The following is an 18,195-nucleotide window of genomic DNA, read 5'->3' as shown; positions in this document are numbered from 1 at the left end:
TTAACTTCGGGAGAGTGAACAGAACTTCCTCCTTTATGTGAGGAAGGGTCTGTGTGAAGGGGCCTTTCCCTGAGCTGTGAGCACTCCATGGGTTGGTCAGCCTGATGGGAAAGACCATTTAAGACCATGACATTCACAAAAACATTTAACTCTTTTTCACTAAATCTGTTCTTAAAAGGGATAGTTCTTTGCAAACATCACCTTACTTCTTTGATTTTTGTTCTCATTGTCTTTATTTATGTATAATTTATCTTTTTATTGTAAAATAGAGCACCAAGGCTGAAAGCTACAGAAGCAATTATGTAGCTCAGTGGGTTATTGTAAGGTAAATGCCTTTCATTCTCACCACCACTCAAGCCCAAAGATATCATTCAGCCAGTTCCCACCTCAGCATTTTCCTCATGTGTCGTGACCTAACCCCATTCTCTTTGGTTTATAATTGTATTATCCAGAAGTAAATCTCTAGACACTGTAGTTTAGATTTGACTATTTAAAACATACGTCTTTTAAGGCTTATTTACTCCTCAAGTTTCTCCTTCGTTCCTTTCTTTCCTTACAGTTTGTCTGTTGAAGACCCCAAGGCCTTCCGCCTGCTTTTCCTCCACGGTCTGGCTTTTGCTGATTGCACAGTCACTACGTCATTGAACATTTGCCCCTGGATTTTATATTTTCAGCAACTTCCATGGCAGTTACCTTCCTTGAAGTTTAAATATAATCAAACCCAGATGGAACCCATCAGTTGTCTTTATAACCTTTTAAAATAAAGGCTCTTGACAAACTAAAAATAAAACATGTCTCAGGGAATTGAAAGAAGTATGCTAAAACTGCTGTATGTTTTATGGCTTTGACAGGAGACTGTCTTTTAGGGCATAGCAAAAGCTTTCTCATAATAGAAAAAAAGAATTAACAAAATAAGCTTGTAGGGTTAGATAGGAGATTAGCTTTTCTGTTTTATCTCCCTAATTATAGATAGCATTCCGAGAATGCTGAAAGAGAGTTGTTAAATCTGCAGAGTGGTCCAACCCCAAACTTGATTTTGCTCATGTGAATATAGATATCCTTAGATAACTTCCAGAGGAGAGACATGCGCTGAATTCAAATGCAGACCCTTTAATCCACCACCTCCTCCTGGTGATAAGAAAAGGCACTTTTAACTTTTAATGAAATGATTAAAACGTGAGGCAGTTTAAAACTTTCCTTACCCACCATCTTTGAAATGTCATGTTGTAAAATTAGCATCATGAATTTTCCTGAGACAAACCAAGTCTGGCAGAGGTGACAGGTTTAATAATTCTGTCAAGCTGCACAAGATCAAAGAGGGGCAGGAATGATTTTAAAAAAAAATCCCAATCATTCAGGAATGAGATAGGAAAGTGCTCTCTGTGGATTCTGGAAACCATCTTTCCTCTGGATTTCTTCAGGGCTGAACTTTCCCTCACTGCTGTTACTCCTTTTCGGTTTGCACTTAGGTGGATCCGAAACAGTTGCTGGAGGATGGAATAAGGAAGGAGCTGGTTAAACGTGTTGCTTTTGCTCTTCATCGGGGATTGATCTTTAACCCTCGAGCCAAGGTACCAGATGACCAAAACAGGCCTGTCCTTTCTCTTGACTTGCAGAATTTCTAACTAGAACAGCATTTTTAACTGTTATGAACAAGACATTTCCTCCTATCTAACCTGTATCTTCTATATGATGTTCAGTACAGTCAACTGATGTGCTTTTTGATCCTACATTGTAATCCATTCATATATAAGAAAATTCTTTTTAAAGCCAGTCCTTACCTTCACCTGTTGATCCTCAAGTTTAAGAATTGAACTGATGTGGGGGGGAGGGTATAGCTCAGTGGTAGAGCACATGCTTAGCATGCACAAGGTCCTGGATTCAATTCCCAGTACCTCCACTAAAAAAATTTTTTTTAATAAGTTAAAAAAAAAGTCAAACTGTGTTCGTGATTCAGGGTTACTGCTTATAGTGAAAAGATTTGTTAACCGTAAAGCAGATCAGAACTATAAAGGCTGTAATTTCTTATTTTGCTCACCTGTTAGGGAATATGGTCCTTTTTCTCAGGAGAGAAAAAATAGGCCAGCGGCAGTGGGAGGATAAATTAGGAGTTTGGGATTAGCAGATACAAGCTACCATATATAAAACAGTTAAATAAGAACCTACTGTATAACATAGGAACTGTATTTAATATCTCATAATACACTATAATGGAAAGGAAAAATAGGCTTGAAATTTATAACTAGTATATTTATACTTTTCACATCAGTAAATTCAGTTTAAAATATTTGAGATGTTTTAAGATTAGATATATTCATAAATGACATGAGGGAAGTCATTGACATTCATTTTTTAATACTCTTTTATGTGAGGCTTTTTCCCAAATAAGTAAAAATCTGTTCTCTGCTGATTGTCTGAAATATTTTGTTACAGATCCTAGGTGAGGTAGGAAGTAAGTATTTCCAGAGCTGTCTTCAGCTGTCTCTGTGGTCTCTCCTTTGGGGCATCATTTAAAGTCTAAGGTAGATATTAATGGTTGACAGTCTATGCCAGTATAATAGCCTTATGTTTCTTCTGCACAGCCAAGTGAATTGATGCCCAAGCTGAAAGAGCTGGGAGCCGCCATGGACGGGTTCCATCGTTCTTTTGAGTACATACAGGACTATGTCAACATTTATGGTCTGAAGATTTGGCAGGAAGAAGTATCTCGTATTATAAATTACAACGTGGAACAAGAGTGTAATAACTTCTTAAGAACAAAGGTATCTAAATAAATTTAAAATTTTTGACCATATTTGTTATTTCTGACATTTAAAATACGCGTCTCAAACCCCAGAATTACCGGTAAGAAGGTTTATTTAAATAGTGACTAAAAATCAGTAAGTACAACATAGTCGCAAATACCTTTGGAATAGCTTCAGGAGCTGTCAGGGTTGCATAAAAGTTTAAATGACACCTGACCTCTGGGCGTTTCCAGTCTGAAGAAGCAAGCAGACATAATTAAATGGCTACAGAATGAACCTGTTACGATTGTTATAACGTAAGTGATCAAAAATTCCAAAAACTTAAGAGTTCAGCTGGACTTAATTGGAATATATACCTAAGAGCAGGATTGCTGGGCCATACAGTAATTCTACATTTAACTTATTGGTGAACCATCAAACTATTTTCCACAGTGACTGTACCATTTTTCATTCCTGCCAGCAGTGTCTGAGGGTTCTGCTTTTTCCACATCCTTGCCAACACTTAAGTTAGTTTTTTTTTTAAATTAGAGCCATCTTGGTGTGAAGTGGTCTCTCACCGTGGTTTTGATTTGCATTTCCCTTGTAACTAATGATGTTGAGCATCTTTTCATGTGTTTACTGACCATCTATATATCTTCTTTGGAGAGATGTCTACCCAAGTCCTTTGCCTACTTTTTAATTGAGTTGTTTGAGCACCAAATTCTGAAGTGTCACAACTGAGAAGATTGATTTTACCCTCTAGTTAAAAGAAGCCACTCTGCAAATTTTTAACTAGGGAACTGATATGATTTATATGATTCAGGTGACATTTTCAAAAGTTCCAGCCTTATGACATTTTGGACTTTTATTATTACATTGATACATGTTAACTTACAAGACAGAAAGCTAGAAATTCCCATCTCTTTCCACTTCTCAATCACTTCACTTTTTCACAGGTACTTTTTTTTAATAAATAAATATTATATGTGGCATTTCTGGGAGGCTATTAACTCAGTTTTTAAAATTTCCTTTTCAAAACCAGGAAGCATTTATTGTCACTGTTCATGAAACATTAACTTTGTAGAACATATGGGAAAAGGATAACTGGGTTACCTTATCAAAGATGTCCTAAATATCTATGGTTTGGGTTTTGGTTTTCTTTTTTTTTTTTCCCTAGATTCAAGACTGGCAAAGTATGTACCAGTCCACTCATATTCCAATACCAAAGTTTACCCCTGTGGACGAGTCCGTAACATTTATCGGTCGACTCTGCAGAGAAATCTTGCGGATCACGGACCCAAAGTAGGTGTATCTGAATTCTACTGGGCATTGAATGCCGTGGACAGCAGAAGTCTCTAAATATGTACCACATCTACTTAGATCAGACCCTTGTTCCTGCCACGGTTGGAGCCTTTCTCTCGGGTTTGTTAAATTCACTTTTCCTGAGACTGCATATTCTCCTCAGTGTGACCGAGGAGAGCCCAGTCCAAAGACCTGTAGATGAAAACAATTAGAAGTTCTTTTCGGCTGCCTTTATTTTCATCTGTGTTTCTCTCGCTTTTCAAAGAACAGTCTACCCACCTGGGCCTGTGGACCCCCTGGTTTATTACAGCCTTGTAAGTTACAGGTTGCTCCTGTGTGCCTGTGGCGCCTCCCCAGTCCTGGTCCCCGGCTCTTGCACTTGCTCATACCCTGACCTTTGAAGGTGACCTTGTTTCTTAGCTCTCCCACCACCACACTCCTGAATCCAAAAGTAATCATTGGCCGATGACCAGGACAAGGAGGAAAGAGGAGAATGGCTTTGTCTTCATTGTCTCGGATGTTAGATAGGGCACAGGGATTCAGTTCTTTTCCTACTAAAGTGGAAATGACAAAAGACTCTTTTGTCCCCAGTCTCTGGATATATAAAGAAAAGCCCTGCAGAGAGACAGCTGGGCTCTCAAGTCTTCCAGTCTAATGACCGAATCTAGCCTTGTCCTCGAGACGTGACTCCAAACAACAGCCCAAACCAGTGGAAATGAATTAGTCAAAGTGACGTAGCAAAGGGCAGGAAAAGGTGATGAATTTTGCCTTTCTGGCCATTGGGAGTTCACTGTGAGATAGACTGGGTGCCTGGAAGCAGAGGTTATTAAACAGAAATCATGAAACCCTTGTTCTTCCTGTCTGATGCCCCAGGTCCCGTTATGTCCCACACCACTTTAGGATGAATTCTGAGCTGCTTCGAGGTTTTTTTGAGTTTGTTTTGTTTTTGTTTTAGAATGACATGTCATATTGACCAGTTGAATACTTGGTATGATATGAAAACCCATCAAGAAGTGACCAGCAGTCGCCTCTTCTCAGAAATCCAGACCACCCTGGGGACTTTCGGTCTGAACGGGTTAGACAGACTTCTGTGCTTTATGATCGTCAAAGAGTTACAGGTGAGCCTTGTGGCTTTTGTGCGTGTTTTCTGCTACCCAGGGAGAGATGAGAGTAGATCACTTAACCTTTCTTTCATCCTTTGTTATACTGCCATCACGCATATAGATGGGATTTCTGTTAGGTAGACAAGAACTGTGAATAAACTAGAATTTCTTTGGCCAGCATAGTATTTTTCTGGGTATCCTGTTTTTTGTGAGTTACATCTTAGGAAGATAAGAGTCACTCTGAAACCAGCAGCTCCTCTCAGCAGGGGATGTTCTGAAGGGAACCGGAAGGGGCTGCTTCCCCATCATCCTCTTTGTAGCGTTGGGCCAAGTAGGCTAGCCTGTGGTCTGCATGGCATTTTAGGTAACTAGAATATTTATTCATTTTATTCATTATGTTTGCTTCTTTGTTCATGCCTTTTTGTTTTAGAATTTCCTCAGCATGTTTCAGAAAATTATCCTGAGAGACAGAACTGTGCAGGATACTTTAAAAACCCTCATGAATGCTGTCAGCCCCCTAAAAAGTATTGTAGGTAAGTGTTCTAAAACGAGCCTGGGGGAGGAGAACACTGTAGCCTTTCCCAATTTACTAAATAGAAAATCATATGTTAACCTTTCAGCCAATTCGAATAAAATTTATTTTTCCGCTGTTGCCAAAACCCAGAAGATTTGGACCACTTATCTCGAGGCTATCATGAAGGTATGTTGTGGGAGGGAGGGGATGAGCGGTACGAGGTTTTTTTTAATTATCATCTTTTTGTAACTTTGTCGCCCAATTTACTTTCAGATAATAAAGTTACATTACCTAGATTATTTCATGATCTGTAATCCTAAGTTATGTAGACAGGCTTATATTGACTGAATGTTAAGAGTATTAGAGTGAAATGACATCCTTAGCACTTGAGAAAGTTCAGTTCAGGACAAATAAATGAAGTAGGGCTTCGCATTATTGGCTATGAACCTGGAGAACTTATCCCAAAAGATCAAAAATACAGCTTCAAAACACACGCCTCCGGTACGTGGACGGCTGGCCATGACTGGATCACCGCGTGAACTATTAGACTTGCTCCATCAGGGATGATGCCGTCTTGGCCGTGCAGCCAGTCCAGGAAATCCTTGTGCTTTTCTGTGGGATGTTGTGGTCCTTCCCATAAAAACTTGTCACCTTTGTGTCTGCCTCCTTCCAGTCACTTGGAAATGCTTGTGTGTTTCACCTGTTCTTTCTCTTGCTTGTTCACAGGTTGGGCAGATGCAGATTCTGAGACAACAGATTGCCAATGAACTAAATTATTCATGTCGGTTTGACTCCAAACATCTGGCCGCTGCTCTTGAGAATCTCAATAAGTAAGTGGTGGCATTTGAAACCGCCATCTGTGGGCCTGGGTTCCTCGCCATCGGTTAGCACCCCAGTTTCTTCAGTACCTCCTCTTTTAAGTTCTTTCTGGGTGAGAAGGTTCTCTGATTTTATAGGCTTTCTTCCTATAGGTAATCAAATCTGTCTTCAGATCCTCTTCCTCAGTATTGTCCCACGGTCTCTGTCTCTCTTTCTCTTTCTCACTCTTGTTTTTCCAACATATATCAGTCACTTAATACATGCCAGACACTGTACTAGGTGTGTGCACAGATTGAGAAAGCACTTATTACCAGAAGCCATGCCTGGCTTTCCCCAGAGCTGGGTCACTAAGCCCCTTGAGGGCAGTTAGAAGCGTGTTAGAGCAGGCGTGGCGGTGGGCAGACATCCCGGAGGATGGTCATAAGCCTCCATCTCACCAGCACCTTGCTCTCATTTTGAGCCTTCCACTTAAAGACAAATAACCCGTGCTTCTCAGTCACACAGCCTGTGCTTTTGACAAAGTGGGTATTGAAAATAGTTCAGACTATTCATAAAAACTTGAATGGTGAAAGCATTTGATTTGGGTTAACGCGAAATGATAAAGTAATTCTAGGTCACATTTTCCACTTATAACCAGTCACCAGTTTGGAAACAGATTTTGAAGGCTCAAGCCCTTGTTTTGCAGATGAGGAAGCTGGATCCCTGAAAGTTGTATCGTAGCTTGTATGAACTGTTGTCTAAATTCAGTTTGTCTCTAACATTTGTCACTGTTGTTTGGTTTTTCCCTCCGCGCAGGGCTCTCCTAGCAGACATTGAAGCCCACTATCAGGACCCTTCACTCCCTTATCCCAAAGAGGATAACACACTCTTGTATGAAATCACAGCCTACCTGGAGGCAGCTGGCATCCACAACCCACTGAACAAGGTTAGTGATTAAAACGTACACTGGTGTGGTGGGAGGCAGTGTGGTGCCAAAGGTGATCTGGCCCAGGTAGCAGATCGCTGTGCTCAGATACTGAGAACACTTGGTTCCAGTCCCAGAACCTCCAGTCCCCACGCTTCCTGGATGATCACGCCTCCCCTGCCGGACTTGGTGCTGATACAATATTTTGTCAGAGCTCAGCTGAAAACTGAAAAGTGCTGAGATTGTTGTCTGACGTTTGATCTTTGAACTGGCAACTAAATGGTGGCCTTCATCCTTCTTGTCCAAAGGTGCTTCCCTCACAGCTGACTGTCATCACAACCATAATTTGGGGCAACACTTCTATTTTCCTGCAATACTGGTCTCCATAACCTCTGAGAACTGAAAGTTGTTTTCACAAATTGGTGCCAAGTCTCACTTGCTGCCGAAACCTGTCCCAAACTGACTTGAGGCTGATTATGCTCCTGTGAATATTCATGTTTTGATGCAGAAATACTGATGACTTTGCTTACAGGCTGTTACCCTAGACTGTATATATTACCTTTCTAAAATCTTTAGGATGATGTGAAAGTCTGACATCTGTATGCTCTTGGGTCTTGGGTAAAAGATCATGAACCTAAAGAGCGTCTAACGTTTTGTGAATAATTACGTGCCAAGCACTGTGTTCACCCCAGCCGGGGGTGCTCTCACTTAATCTCACAGCAGCCCCGTGACACGTGCTCTAACTGTTGGGGGAGGAACCTGAGGCTCAGAGGTTGGTAACTTCCCCAGGGATCCCCACAGCCAGCGATGGAGCCAGACAGTCTGACCAGAGCTGGTGCTCCCGGCCAGGATGCTACCCAGGGAACTGGGGCCCCCTGGGGGGAGGGAGATGGCTGCGTGTGTCCTGACTGTACTTTCTGTCCTATGAACTGGGAGGGGGGCTGCTGGGGGACATTGCCCAGGAGAGAGCCGGTGACAGATGAGACATCCTGCTTCTTACTTCTGTGCTACCATGCCCAGCTCTGTGAGCCTTCCCTTCTTTCTTTCTCCCTCTTTCTCTTTCCCTCGCTCCCTCCCTCTGGCTTTGCCTTAACTGCTGTCTTTTGCTTACCCCCCCCCTCCACTCTTGCTCATCACTTTTTCCCCCCCTCCTTTTGTTAATGACATAAAGAGGATTCAGGGGGGAAGTGACTGTTAATCTCTAGGCAAAATTGTTCCCTTCCAAAAAGGGCTAATTGTTAAATAGATATTTTGCGGGGAAGGGGGATCAGTGGTGTTAAATAAAACTCCAAAGGCAGCAACTTAATGGAATCATCCTATCAGTGGTCTGAAGCGCAAATTGAAATGAAATGGAAGTTTTCCATTTGAAAATAGTATCGTGCGACGTGAAGAAACCATCGACCTTTTCTTTCTCTTTCCAGATATACATAACAACAAAGCGCTTACCCTACTTCCCAATTGTCAACTTTCTGTTTTTGATCGCCCAGCTGCCAAAACTTCAGTACAACAAAAACCTAGGTACTGTATGACGTTTATTCTTTGCAAGAAGGAGCAGTAACAGATTAACATCTAACCGAACAGCTCTCGGCATAGAATCCTATGTCACACAAGAGATCTTTCTTATTTAATTGAATGTTTATAAAATCCTTGACTTTGGACCTCAGAAATAACGATGCCCCTTCATGAACTGCAGACAGTGAATTTAATTATCAAGTATAGTCCATTTTTAACTTCCAGTGGCTAATTATCCAACTTGTAAAATGTGTGGGACCTTTGCTTCTTTTCCTTAAGGAGCTGATTATGGTGGGAAAGAGACTTCTTTTGGTTCATGTCCTCTTCTTTCAACAAGTGTCACATGCCTACTGTGTATCTGGAACTTCAGCATGAAAAGTAACAATATAGTAACAGAGAGACTAATACAGGAATGTCTAGTGTTTTAAGATACATATTACAGGTGAAAATATTCCATACAAACAGTAGACACCAGCGGCTGTCAGTGTATTTGTCCTGTCCAGGAATATAATCCAATTTTTTTTTTTGTCATTGACTATCTTGAACATTTTTATAATCACTTTTCCTAGCAAATCCCCAGGTACTTCCTCTGTCTTCAAACTTTGTATCTGAGAAGAGTTTTTTGAAGTCCACTATAGAGTTCAATATACTTTAAAAGTTTTGTAAGAGCTTTTCTGTAAATGTACCATATCCTTTTTTTAACCAGTGATTCCAAAATATATTTTTCCTTGAAGTATTTCCCTTCCTATTTCTAAAGTTGTTTTAGGATAAAGATGTGGAGTCTCTATATGGTTGTCGTTCCCTCATTCAGAAAGATTTCTTGATTCCAGACCAGGTGTGTGTGTGTGTGTGGATTCTGGCTTCATAGACTTATCACTTGTGTGATTTTGGCCAAATTTTAAAAATACTTATTTAAAAAATACAAATTTAAAAAATGCTTACTAAATCCTTTCCTGTATGTTCGTCAAATCGATGTACCCCAAGATGTATTTAAGGACTCACCCCAAGATTCAGAGATTCATCATCTCCCTTTCTTGTCTCACTAAATAAGACTGTTGACATACCGACCTTTGTAATGGTGAACTGTCACCTTTATAATGGTGAACTGTCAGTGCATAAAGATACCCTGTTTTCATTAAGGTAGCATTCTTAGGTGATATTTCTTTCATTGCACATGTGGTTAAGGCCGGGTGCCTTGGTTATCCAGCTACTTAGGGGAAGTGTGTCACTGTTCCCCAGAATTCCCAGATCTTTAAACAAAACAAAGCCTTTAAGTGTCCTAGAAATGTATCTATGCCTGACTACAGTTCTTTTCATGAGTTAGACTGATGTGTTAATTCGGGAATCAAATTAAGGAAAAATGGGATTGAGGAAGGAACATCAACGGGTTTGTGTACCCTGAAGACATTTATTTAACCTTGTGAGTTTTGTTCTCAAGACTGATCTAAAAACGCACACCTGCCTTGGTCTGTCTTTTAAGAAAGAATGTCTGTGCTGCTCCATTCAGAGAAAATTTTTGTCGTGAACGTCACTTTTGCTCTCCACCTGGAAAGGATTAGTTCTCCATGTTCTGAGGGCTGGTATCTTACCCAGTGGGCACTGAGTTATTTGGAATCTCCAAGGCCTAGATTAGGTAAATGAGGATAACTTGTTTTGGCAGCACTTGTTTAAGTAAGAGGTTTCCCAGCCTCCACAAGAACCCAAAAATGGGGTCTGGGGGGTCTCTCTGACCAATTTAACTTTATAAGCAACTGCCGATCCTTTTCCGTAAGTGGTTGTGTCATTTTACAACCTACCAGCACTTGGCCATCTCAGTCTTTTTTTTTTTTCTTGTTTTTTTAATGGAGGTACTGGGGATTGAACTCAGGACCTCGTGCATGCTAAGCATCTGCTCTACCACTAAGGTACACCCTCACCCCCAACTCCAATCTCAGTCTTTTAATTTGAACCATTCTAATGAATGTGTATGGTATCTCATTGTAGTTTGTTTGTTTGTTTTGGTTTTTTTTAATTGAAGTGTAGTCAGTTTACAATGTTGTGTCAATTTCTGGTGTACAGCACAGTGCTTCAGCCATATAGGAACATACATATATTCGTCTTCATATTCTTTTTCACCATAGGTTACTATAAGATATTGAATATAGTTCCCTGTGCTGTACACAGTATAAATTTGTTGTTTTCATTGTAGTTTTAATTTGCCTTTCTCTGATCATTAATGATGTTGAGCACTTTTCCATGTGCTTTTTGGCCATTCTTCATATCTTTGTTAAGTGTCTCTTCAAGTCTTTCCTATTTTTAAATTGGGTTGATGGCTTTTTTAATCATGAGTTACTTATATACTATGGGTACAAGTCCTCTGTTTGATACACATGCTGTGAATTCTTTCCTCACAAACTGGCACAGCTATTCATTCTCTTACCTATTCTTTGTCACCTTCATGAGCAGAAGTGTTTAATGCTATGATGTCCTCTTTATCCACTTTTTTTCTATATAATTAGTCCTTTCTCTAGTCTGTCTAAGAAATCTTTGCCTGCCCCAAGGGAACAAAGATTTTGTCTTACGTTTTTTTCTAGAAACCTCGTAGTTGTAGCTTTTACATTGAGTCCTGTGGTCTGTTTCAACTTAATTTTTATATATAGTGTGAATAGGGGTCAAGGTTCATTTTTTTTCCCCGTGAGAATATTCAGTTTCAGCACTATTTATTGAAAAGATTTCTCTTTCTCCATTAAATTGTTTGGATATTCATGGAAATTCAATGGACTGTTTACGGGTAGGACTATTTCTGGATTTTCTAGTCTGTTCCATTGACCCAATTATCTCTCCTTATGCCGATACTTTCCTGATTACTGTGACTGCATAATAAGTCTTGAAATCCGTCAGTGTAAGTCTCCAAGCTTTGTTCGTTTTCAACACTGTGATCTGTTTCCTGTTCCCCATGCAGCCACCTAGGCAGAAGGTCAAGGTCTCCAGATTTGAGCAGAAATCCTTAGTGAAAAAGCCAGCTTTGGCCCTCACTCCTCACTTCACATATTCCCTCTTCTACTGTCTTGACTTATGCAAGTTCTTTTCTTGTGTTACATTCAACATTGTGTTTAAAGATACTTTAAAATTTTTATCCAGCATTTTAAGTGTTTAATTTCGAGAGAGTAGTTCAGGGTATTTAGTAAGCCTTGCTGCCATTAACAGAAGCTGATTATAGGTAATTTTTATTTCCTCCTTTACATTTATCTATATCTTTAAAATTTCTTAACAGTTGTCTATACTCATCGTTTAATCCAAAAGAAACAGTGATGATAATTATAAAAATTCGTAACCATTTTATGGTGTTGAATCCATCAGACCACTAGAAGCCTCCACCAATCCTGGGCCTAACTCAAAATGTAGTCCTGAACTGTCGTTCCTTCCAAATAATCATCTGCCAGTGATGTGACAGGCCACAGACATTTTGACATTCACGAAAATTCCTACGGAATGAACGTTGCCAAAGGGGAGCCCGTCACTTGGTGGTGTAACCTGTGGTGGTCGTCCTTGCAGGAATGGTCTGCCGGAAACCCGCCGACCCGGTGGACTGGCCCCCACTCGTGCTGGGGCTGCTCACCCTGCTGAAGCAGTTTCATTCCCGGTACACAGAACAGTTCCTGGCGCTGATCGGCCAGTTCATCCGCTCCACAGTGGAGCAGTGCACAAGGTACAGGAGGCCAACCGCGGAAAACGGGGCCCACGCTACAGAGTGGGCGGGAGACCTTGCGTGCCAGATTCCTCGTGTCACCTCCCTAGGAGAGATGCTGTCTGTACAGCAGGTCGGGGCACATCTCCCTGTTTGGAGCAAAGAAAGGTGTGCCCATCCTCAGTCACTCTGCGGGGGAGCCCGCGGGAGTATTCACGGTGATTTTCCAAGAGTGAGTCATGACCACCAGTAGCAACGCCCATTAGCAGGGAGGAAAGCACAGGCCTGTTCCCTGCCAGCGTGGATCTATGCTCTGAACTCGGGGAGCCCGTGTCCTCCCGCTGGGCCACTGCCAAGGGAGGGCTGCACCCTTCAGTGGGAGTCAGGGAGCACCTCAGTGTCGAGAGATTTCTCCTCCTTGACTTCACTTAGTCATCTGTCGTTTACTTCGTCTTTTGATATATTAACTGAGGGTCTGCTGTGTGCGAAGTAGTTAATTGAGCCAGACTGTTCTCTGTTTCAGCCAGAAGATGCCCGAAATGCCTGCAGATGTTGTGGGTGCGCTTCTGTTTCTGGAGGATTATGTTCGGTACACAAAGCTACCCAGGAGGGTAAGCAGTAGATAAAGAACAGCACTTAATGTCCTTTTTGTAGAAAGATGGCGTGAAGAGTGGCCCTGGCCTCTGAGGAGTGAAGTCTGGAAGCTCGTTCGCAGTGGCCGGCTCTGGGCTCCTCACCCCTGCTCGGCCCCCCGGCTGGGCTCGGAGATGTTCCTCCCTTCTCCCCATGTTAAGTGCTTTGCAAGAAGACAGAGTCGAATACAACTTTCCTCCTCTTCTCACTTTCTACCACACCCTCCTCCTGTCAGCAGCTCACCTGTTCAGGAGGAGTTAGGATGGGCAGTCCAGGGGAGAAGTCCTTGAGGGGCCAGGGCAGAGAAACACTTGTGTACTTCGTCTTTTCATCTCCGCAAGAACCTGGTTCCCACAGCAAGTCTGGTTAAGTTCACAGCACGGCCCAAATGCTATACAACCACGGTTTCCAAAAACGACAGACTACTTTTATCTCCCAAGATGCTCTTTCCTTTTCTCACTAGTTACTCCACTTGGATAAGCTGTAGCTCAAAGTGGACAGACAGCTTGACACTGAAATAGGAAAGGCTCTCAGTAGATGCTGCAGATCCATTCTGATTTTTAAAAATTAGTAGGTTAGCAAAGATAATTTTTTATAACAAAAGCCAAAAATGATGTTTTTAAAATTAGCTTGCCATGTCATACTTAATTGTAAACGCTAACGGTGCTCTCATCAGGGTCAGGGCTGTCAGAGTTCCATGAGGATACTGACTTTCCTTTCTGCTTTTTGTTGTACAGGTTCCAGACAAGGAGATAGGAAATGAAAGATGTAAAACACATAATGAAAAGAAGACAAATCTGTTTTACTGAGAATGTATTTGTCTTCCTTGATCACCCAATAGAAGCATGTAGAAAACTATTAAAATATTAAGAATTCAGAAAATAAGCTGATTACATAATGTACAAAGACGCTCATAAGCAATTCAAAAGTATAATGTGAAAAAGCTCCTATTGACAGAATTAACAAGGAAATAACATAGCCAGGAATAGTAACCTCTGTAAGAAATAGGAAAGAAGAATGTAGGAAGAAACTATAAAATTTTGGAAGTCCATGTTTCTGAATAAGGAAACTCAAATATTCTTTCTAGTTGATAGTTTTAGTGCAGTTATGATCAAAATCCCAGATAAATTTTTTAACTTGGGGGGGGGTTTAAAATTTCATAGAACTTAGGCTAAAGTAGATTTTTTTTAAATAAGATATGAAAACATAGCATTCCAGATATTAAAATACTTATTTTTACAAAACTACAAAAGTCAAAATAGTGTGATGCTGGTGTGAAACACAAGAGGTGGGTCAGTTGACCAGAACGTGTAGCCCAGCAGCAGATCCTGGCACGTCCAACTGTGTGTGATTGTGTGCCGCATCTCAAGTGAGGGGGGACAGGAAACATTAGTCAATAATGTTGGGACAGTTAGTTCACTATGTTGTTGAAAAATAGGAAGTTAGTCTCTTTACATCTTCCATGTATCAAAATTAATTACAAATAATTACTGTGAAAAATGAAACCAATAAATTAGTAGAAATTTTAGACAAGTATGTATTGACTCTCAGAACTCCCTATATGTAATACCAAAGGAGGAAACCATAAAGGAAAGATTTAGAGAGTTGATCTCCTGTAACAGTGCTGAATGTAATGGAACAATTCTGATGTCTCAATTTTTTTTAAAAATTGGGGGGAAAGTATTTTTCCCCAAGCAATGGCCTAACAAAAGGCCATTTAAAAAAAAAAAAAAAACTTTATAGTGTGCTCCTCTACATCAGTAAGAAAAAGATGACCAATGTACTAGAAAAAAATTGGGCGGAGGATATTAACAGACAGTTTTCAAGAAAAGAAATACAAATGGGCAATAAACGTTTGTAAAGATGTTTAACCTCAAATTCAAGGGACACAAATCAAAAACAGTAAAATTACTGTTTCTACTCATCAGCATGGTTAAAAAGTAAAATGTTGGGCCTCCAGGGCTTTGAAGGGTTTGAAGCAGTGAGACTTCTCAGTATTGTCAATGGGGAGGATTCCCCAGTGGGGAATATTCCCCACTGTCTTTTGGGGAGAGCAATTTGACTATATGTGTTTAAAAAAACTTTTTGTAGTATCTTACCTGATCCCAGCAATTCCACTTCTAGAAATTTACCTGCTGGGTGTATGTGCATAAGTTCACCAGGATACACATGTTAAGGATGTTCATAACATAAAATTTAGCCAAGATAAAGGACACGAGATTATGTTAACCTAATTTTGAGTGTGTGTGTGTGTGTGTGTGTGTGTGTAAATTGGAGAAATGCAATACAAAATAATTATCAGTTTTAGTTTTCTCTAAGTAATGGATATTAGAGACTATTCCTTTTTTATACTCATCTGCATTTGCTAAATTTCCTCTGATCAGCAGGTGATACCTTTATAAGGAGAAAAAAATTAATGTTTCTTAAAAACCTCAATTTCCTGCACTTGGAGATACCTAGTTCTACATTCCACCCCAGCTCACCCCTCTGAGGGCTTCCCCCAGAACAGTTAGAAAATGCTTGCCTTTGAGGGCCTCCCTCCTCTCCCCGCTCTGGCCTCATCTTGCCAGATGTCCTGTTCTTCCTAGGTTGGTCATCACTTAATTGTGAGGGGACCTGAGACTAGCTCTTAGTACTTTGCAGAGACATGTGCACCCTTGCAGATCTAAGTGCCTTTAAAAGCCAAGGAGCTCATGTCCGGAGGCAGGAGGAGCTGTCAGCAGTGCCAAGAAATTAGGCACCAGTGGTAAGAACACCAGAAACAGAAGGTGGCGGTCTCAAGGAGTGGTCCAGTACTCTCCTGTGGTTGGTTCACCCTGTTCCAAAGGATGTCTTCATTTCTTTAATTTTTTCATGGAAAATTTCTGAATTGGTTCTGACTTATAACACTATAAATAAGTTAACTCTTTTGTTTTAATTTTTGTAGGTTGCTGAAGCACACGTGCCTAATTTCATTTTTGATGAGTTCAGAACAGTGCTGTAACATTTTTTGCCTTCTGCCTCTTCAATGAAAGGATTATATCTTTATATCTTCCCACCATCACTAAAATGAACTTAGAAATGAAAAACTCAGCTGCTCATAGAACTGCATTCTTTCCCTTTATTGTGGGAAACATCAGACGTTCTGAGTAAGACTAGCATCCCACGGAACTAGTTAATATAATTAACATTGTTTAAATCATGGTATTATATGCAATTTATATCCGTGTAGAAGCAGAACACATTTTTGTACTGCCTCTTCTAAATGCTGAATGTAATTGTTATGTATAAATCCATTTAGTTTTATGTTCTAAAGAACTATTTGTGTAACTCCAGATTTTCAGTAAAATTGTATTGCCAGTACCCAAAGTTGTTCTTCTGCTTATGATTCAAAAATTGTATCTTCACCCTGCAAAAAGCTTCGTCTGGAAGGTAAGAGAGGAATCTGGTAGGTCCAATGTTGTGCCCATGGTCACACCCACAGCAGGCCAGCAGACACGTGGTGACAGGGAAACTGGTAGCAGATGTAGAGCCCACGCAATCCATGGACCACTTACCACGGAAGTTTATTCATGTCCAAGGCTCAGTGTCCTCTTAATCAGATACCCTGGGGGTTCCCAGCATCCCTTCAGTGGGACTCCCTGACATCAGCTGCTCCCTCCCCTCTTCCTTCCTCAGCAGCCCCTGAGCTCCACCCCAAATCCCCACAGCCCTAATGCCAACCTAAGCCCCCTCTTTTTTTTTTTTAGTAACAGCTTAGCCATTAGTTTTTAACTCTTCCAAAATCCTAAATCACTTCTACATGAAGATTACCCTAAAGAGGAGCTGCCCTCCTCTTGTGGCAACTAGGGTAGGAGTGAGAAGGGTGTTTTTAATCCAGACCACATGGGCTCCTCTGGAGAGGAGGGGAACAAGAGAAAACAAAGGAAACCGGAATCTGAAATGTACTTGACAGTTGTACTTGACAGTCATGTGGCAAGTAGCAGAAGCAGCCCCGATGTGTAGTTGGGAGGCAAAGTTTGAGTCCTAATTCCACCACTAGTTAACCTTTGTCCCAAGGTCACCAGTTGGCATCATCTGTAAAGTCAGGGTTTGATGATTTCACAGGGTCCCTTCAGTTTTATGATTTTATAAGTCCTTTTCTTTTGTCAGAAGTTCTCAAATCCTAAGATACTGAAAGAAAAAAATGACTTTATGTGCTTTATTTCACCATCATAGCAGAAATGGTTTTAAAAGGCATCTAGTCAGCAGAGGGAAGCAGAAGCCTCAACATCCCAGCCTGGTCGAGGCCAGGGCAGAACATGAACCATGAACTTCCACCTAGCCGTGTGAAGTCTTGCCCAGAGGGGCTGAGGGAGGGGACCTCCGCAAGTGAGTCCACTCCTCGGAACTCTTTTGTAGTCAGGTACACAGCAGTAACTGCATGAAGTGAGAGCTTTAGCTATCTATGAAAATGTCCCCCCTCAAAGAAAGCCAGCTGCTTCAAAAGGTCAGAACGAAGAAAGTCAACTTTTACCAGAAAATGGAAGTGTAGGGTTAGTTAGAGGGGAATTTCATGAAACCAAGCAGGCGAGCCCACGCACACTGTGCTGAAACAAAGTGATGGATGCAACTGATTCCACTGGTGAGCTGCTGGTGAAAAATTTCCTCAAATGAGAACATTTCAACTTAAAAGGTGAAAAAGAGAAATGTTTATTATAAAAGCTTCGTAAGTCATGTTAGCCCAAATCATTAGACTCTGAAGTAGTTACTTAATAGTCCAGGTTATATTCTACTGCTCTTTCAGGGGGAACAGTTACTTCAGTGATACCTGGGATTTACTTAAGACTCCCGGTACCCTTCTGAATATCCGTCATCTCTTCAAATATACTGTCAACTCAGTACAGTCTGACTGACTTTAAGGCATTTTGCCAGGTATTCAAAGGCTTATTTGTTCCATCAGCTGTTTCTTGAAATAATCCTAGCGCAGCTTATTGTTACACAGTAGAACTTACATAAAGCCCTCAATTGCTTTTCTGTATGAATGTGATGTTTTCCAA

At 40.9% G+C, this 18,195-nt stretch overlaps 1 protein-coding gene across 1 annotated transcript in view; it reads left to right on the top strand.

The window, feature by feature from the left end:
* WASHC5 (WASH complex subunit 5) overlaps positions 1–16,519 on the top strand; it is a 45,136-nt gene extending 28,617 nt beyond the window's left edge. The window contains exons 18-29 of the mRNA XM_074353049.1: positions 1,470–1,571; positions 2,583–2,762; positions 3,901–4,025; positions 4,981–5,143; positions 5,559–5,661; positions 5,749–5,828; positions 6,369–6,472; positions 7,257–7,386; positions 8,787–8,883; positions 12,412–12,565; positions 13,068–13,155; positions 16,104–16,519. Coding sequence (XP_074209150.1) covers positions 1,470–1,571; positions 2,583–2,762; positions 3,901–4,025; positions 4,981–5,143; positions 5,559–5,661; positions 5,749–5,828; positions 6,369–6,472; positions 7,257–7,386; positions 8,787–8,883; positions 12,412–12,565; positions 13,068–13,155; positions 16,104–16,160 — 1,383 coding nt within the window. The 3' untranslated portion in view covers positions 16,161–16,519. The remainder of the gene's footprint in view (positions 1–1,469; positions 1,572–2,582; positions 2,763–3,900; positions 4,026–4,980; positions 5,144–5,558; positions 5,662–5,748; positions 5,829–6,368; positions 6,473–7,256; positions 7,387–8,786; positions 8,884–12,411; positions 12,566–13,067; positions 13,156–16,103) is intronic.
* The last annotated feature ends 1,676 nt before the right edge of the window (positions 16,520–18,195 follow it).

The sequence above is a fragment of the Camelus bactrianus genome, chromosome 25, assembly GCF_048773025.1.
Source record: "Camelus bactrianus isolate YW-2024 breed Bactrian camel chromosome 25, ASM4877302v1, whole genome shotgun sequence".
Lineage (NCBI taxonomy): Eukaryota > Metazoa > Chordata > Mammalia > Artiodactyla > Camelidae > Camelus > Camelus bactrianus.
Note: the sequence above shows the minus strand (reverse complement) of the source record. Positions and strands in the feature narration are given on the sequence as shown.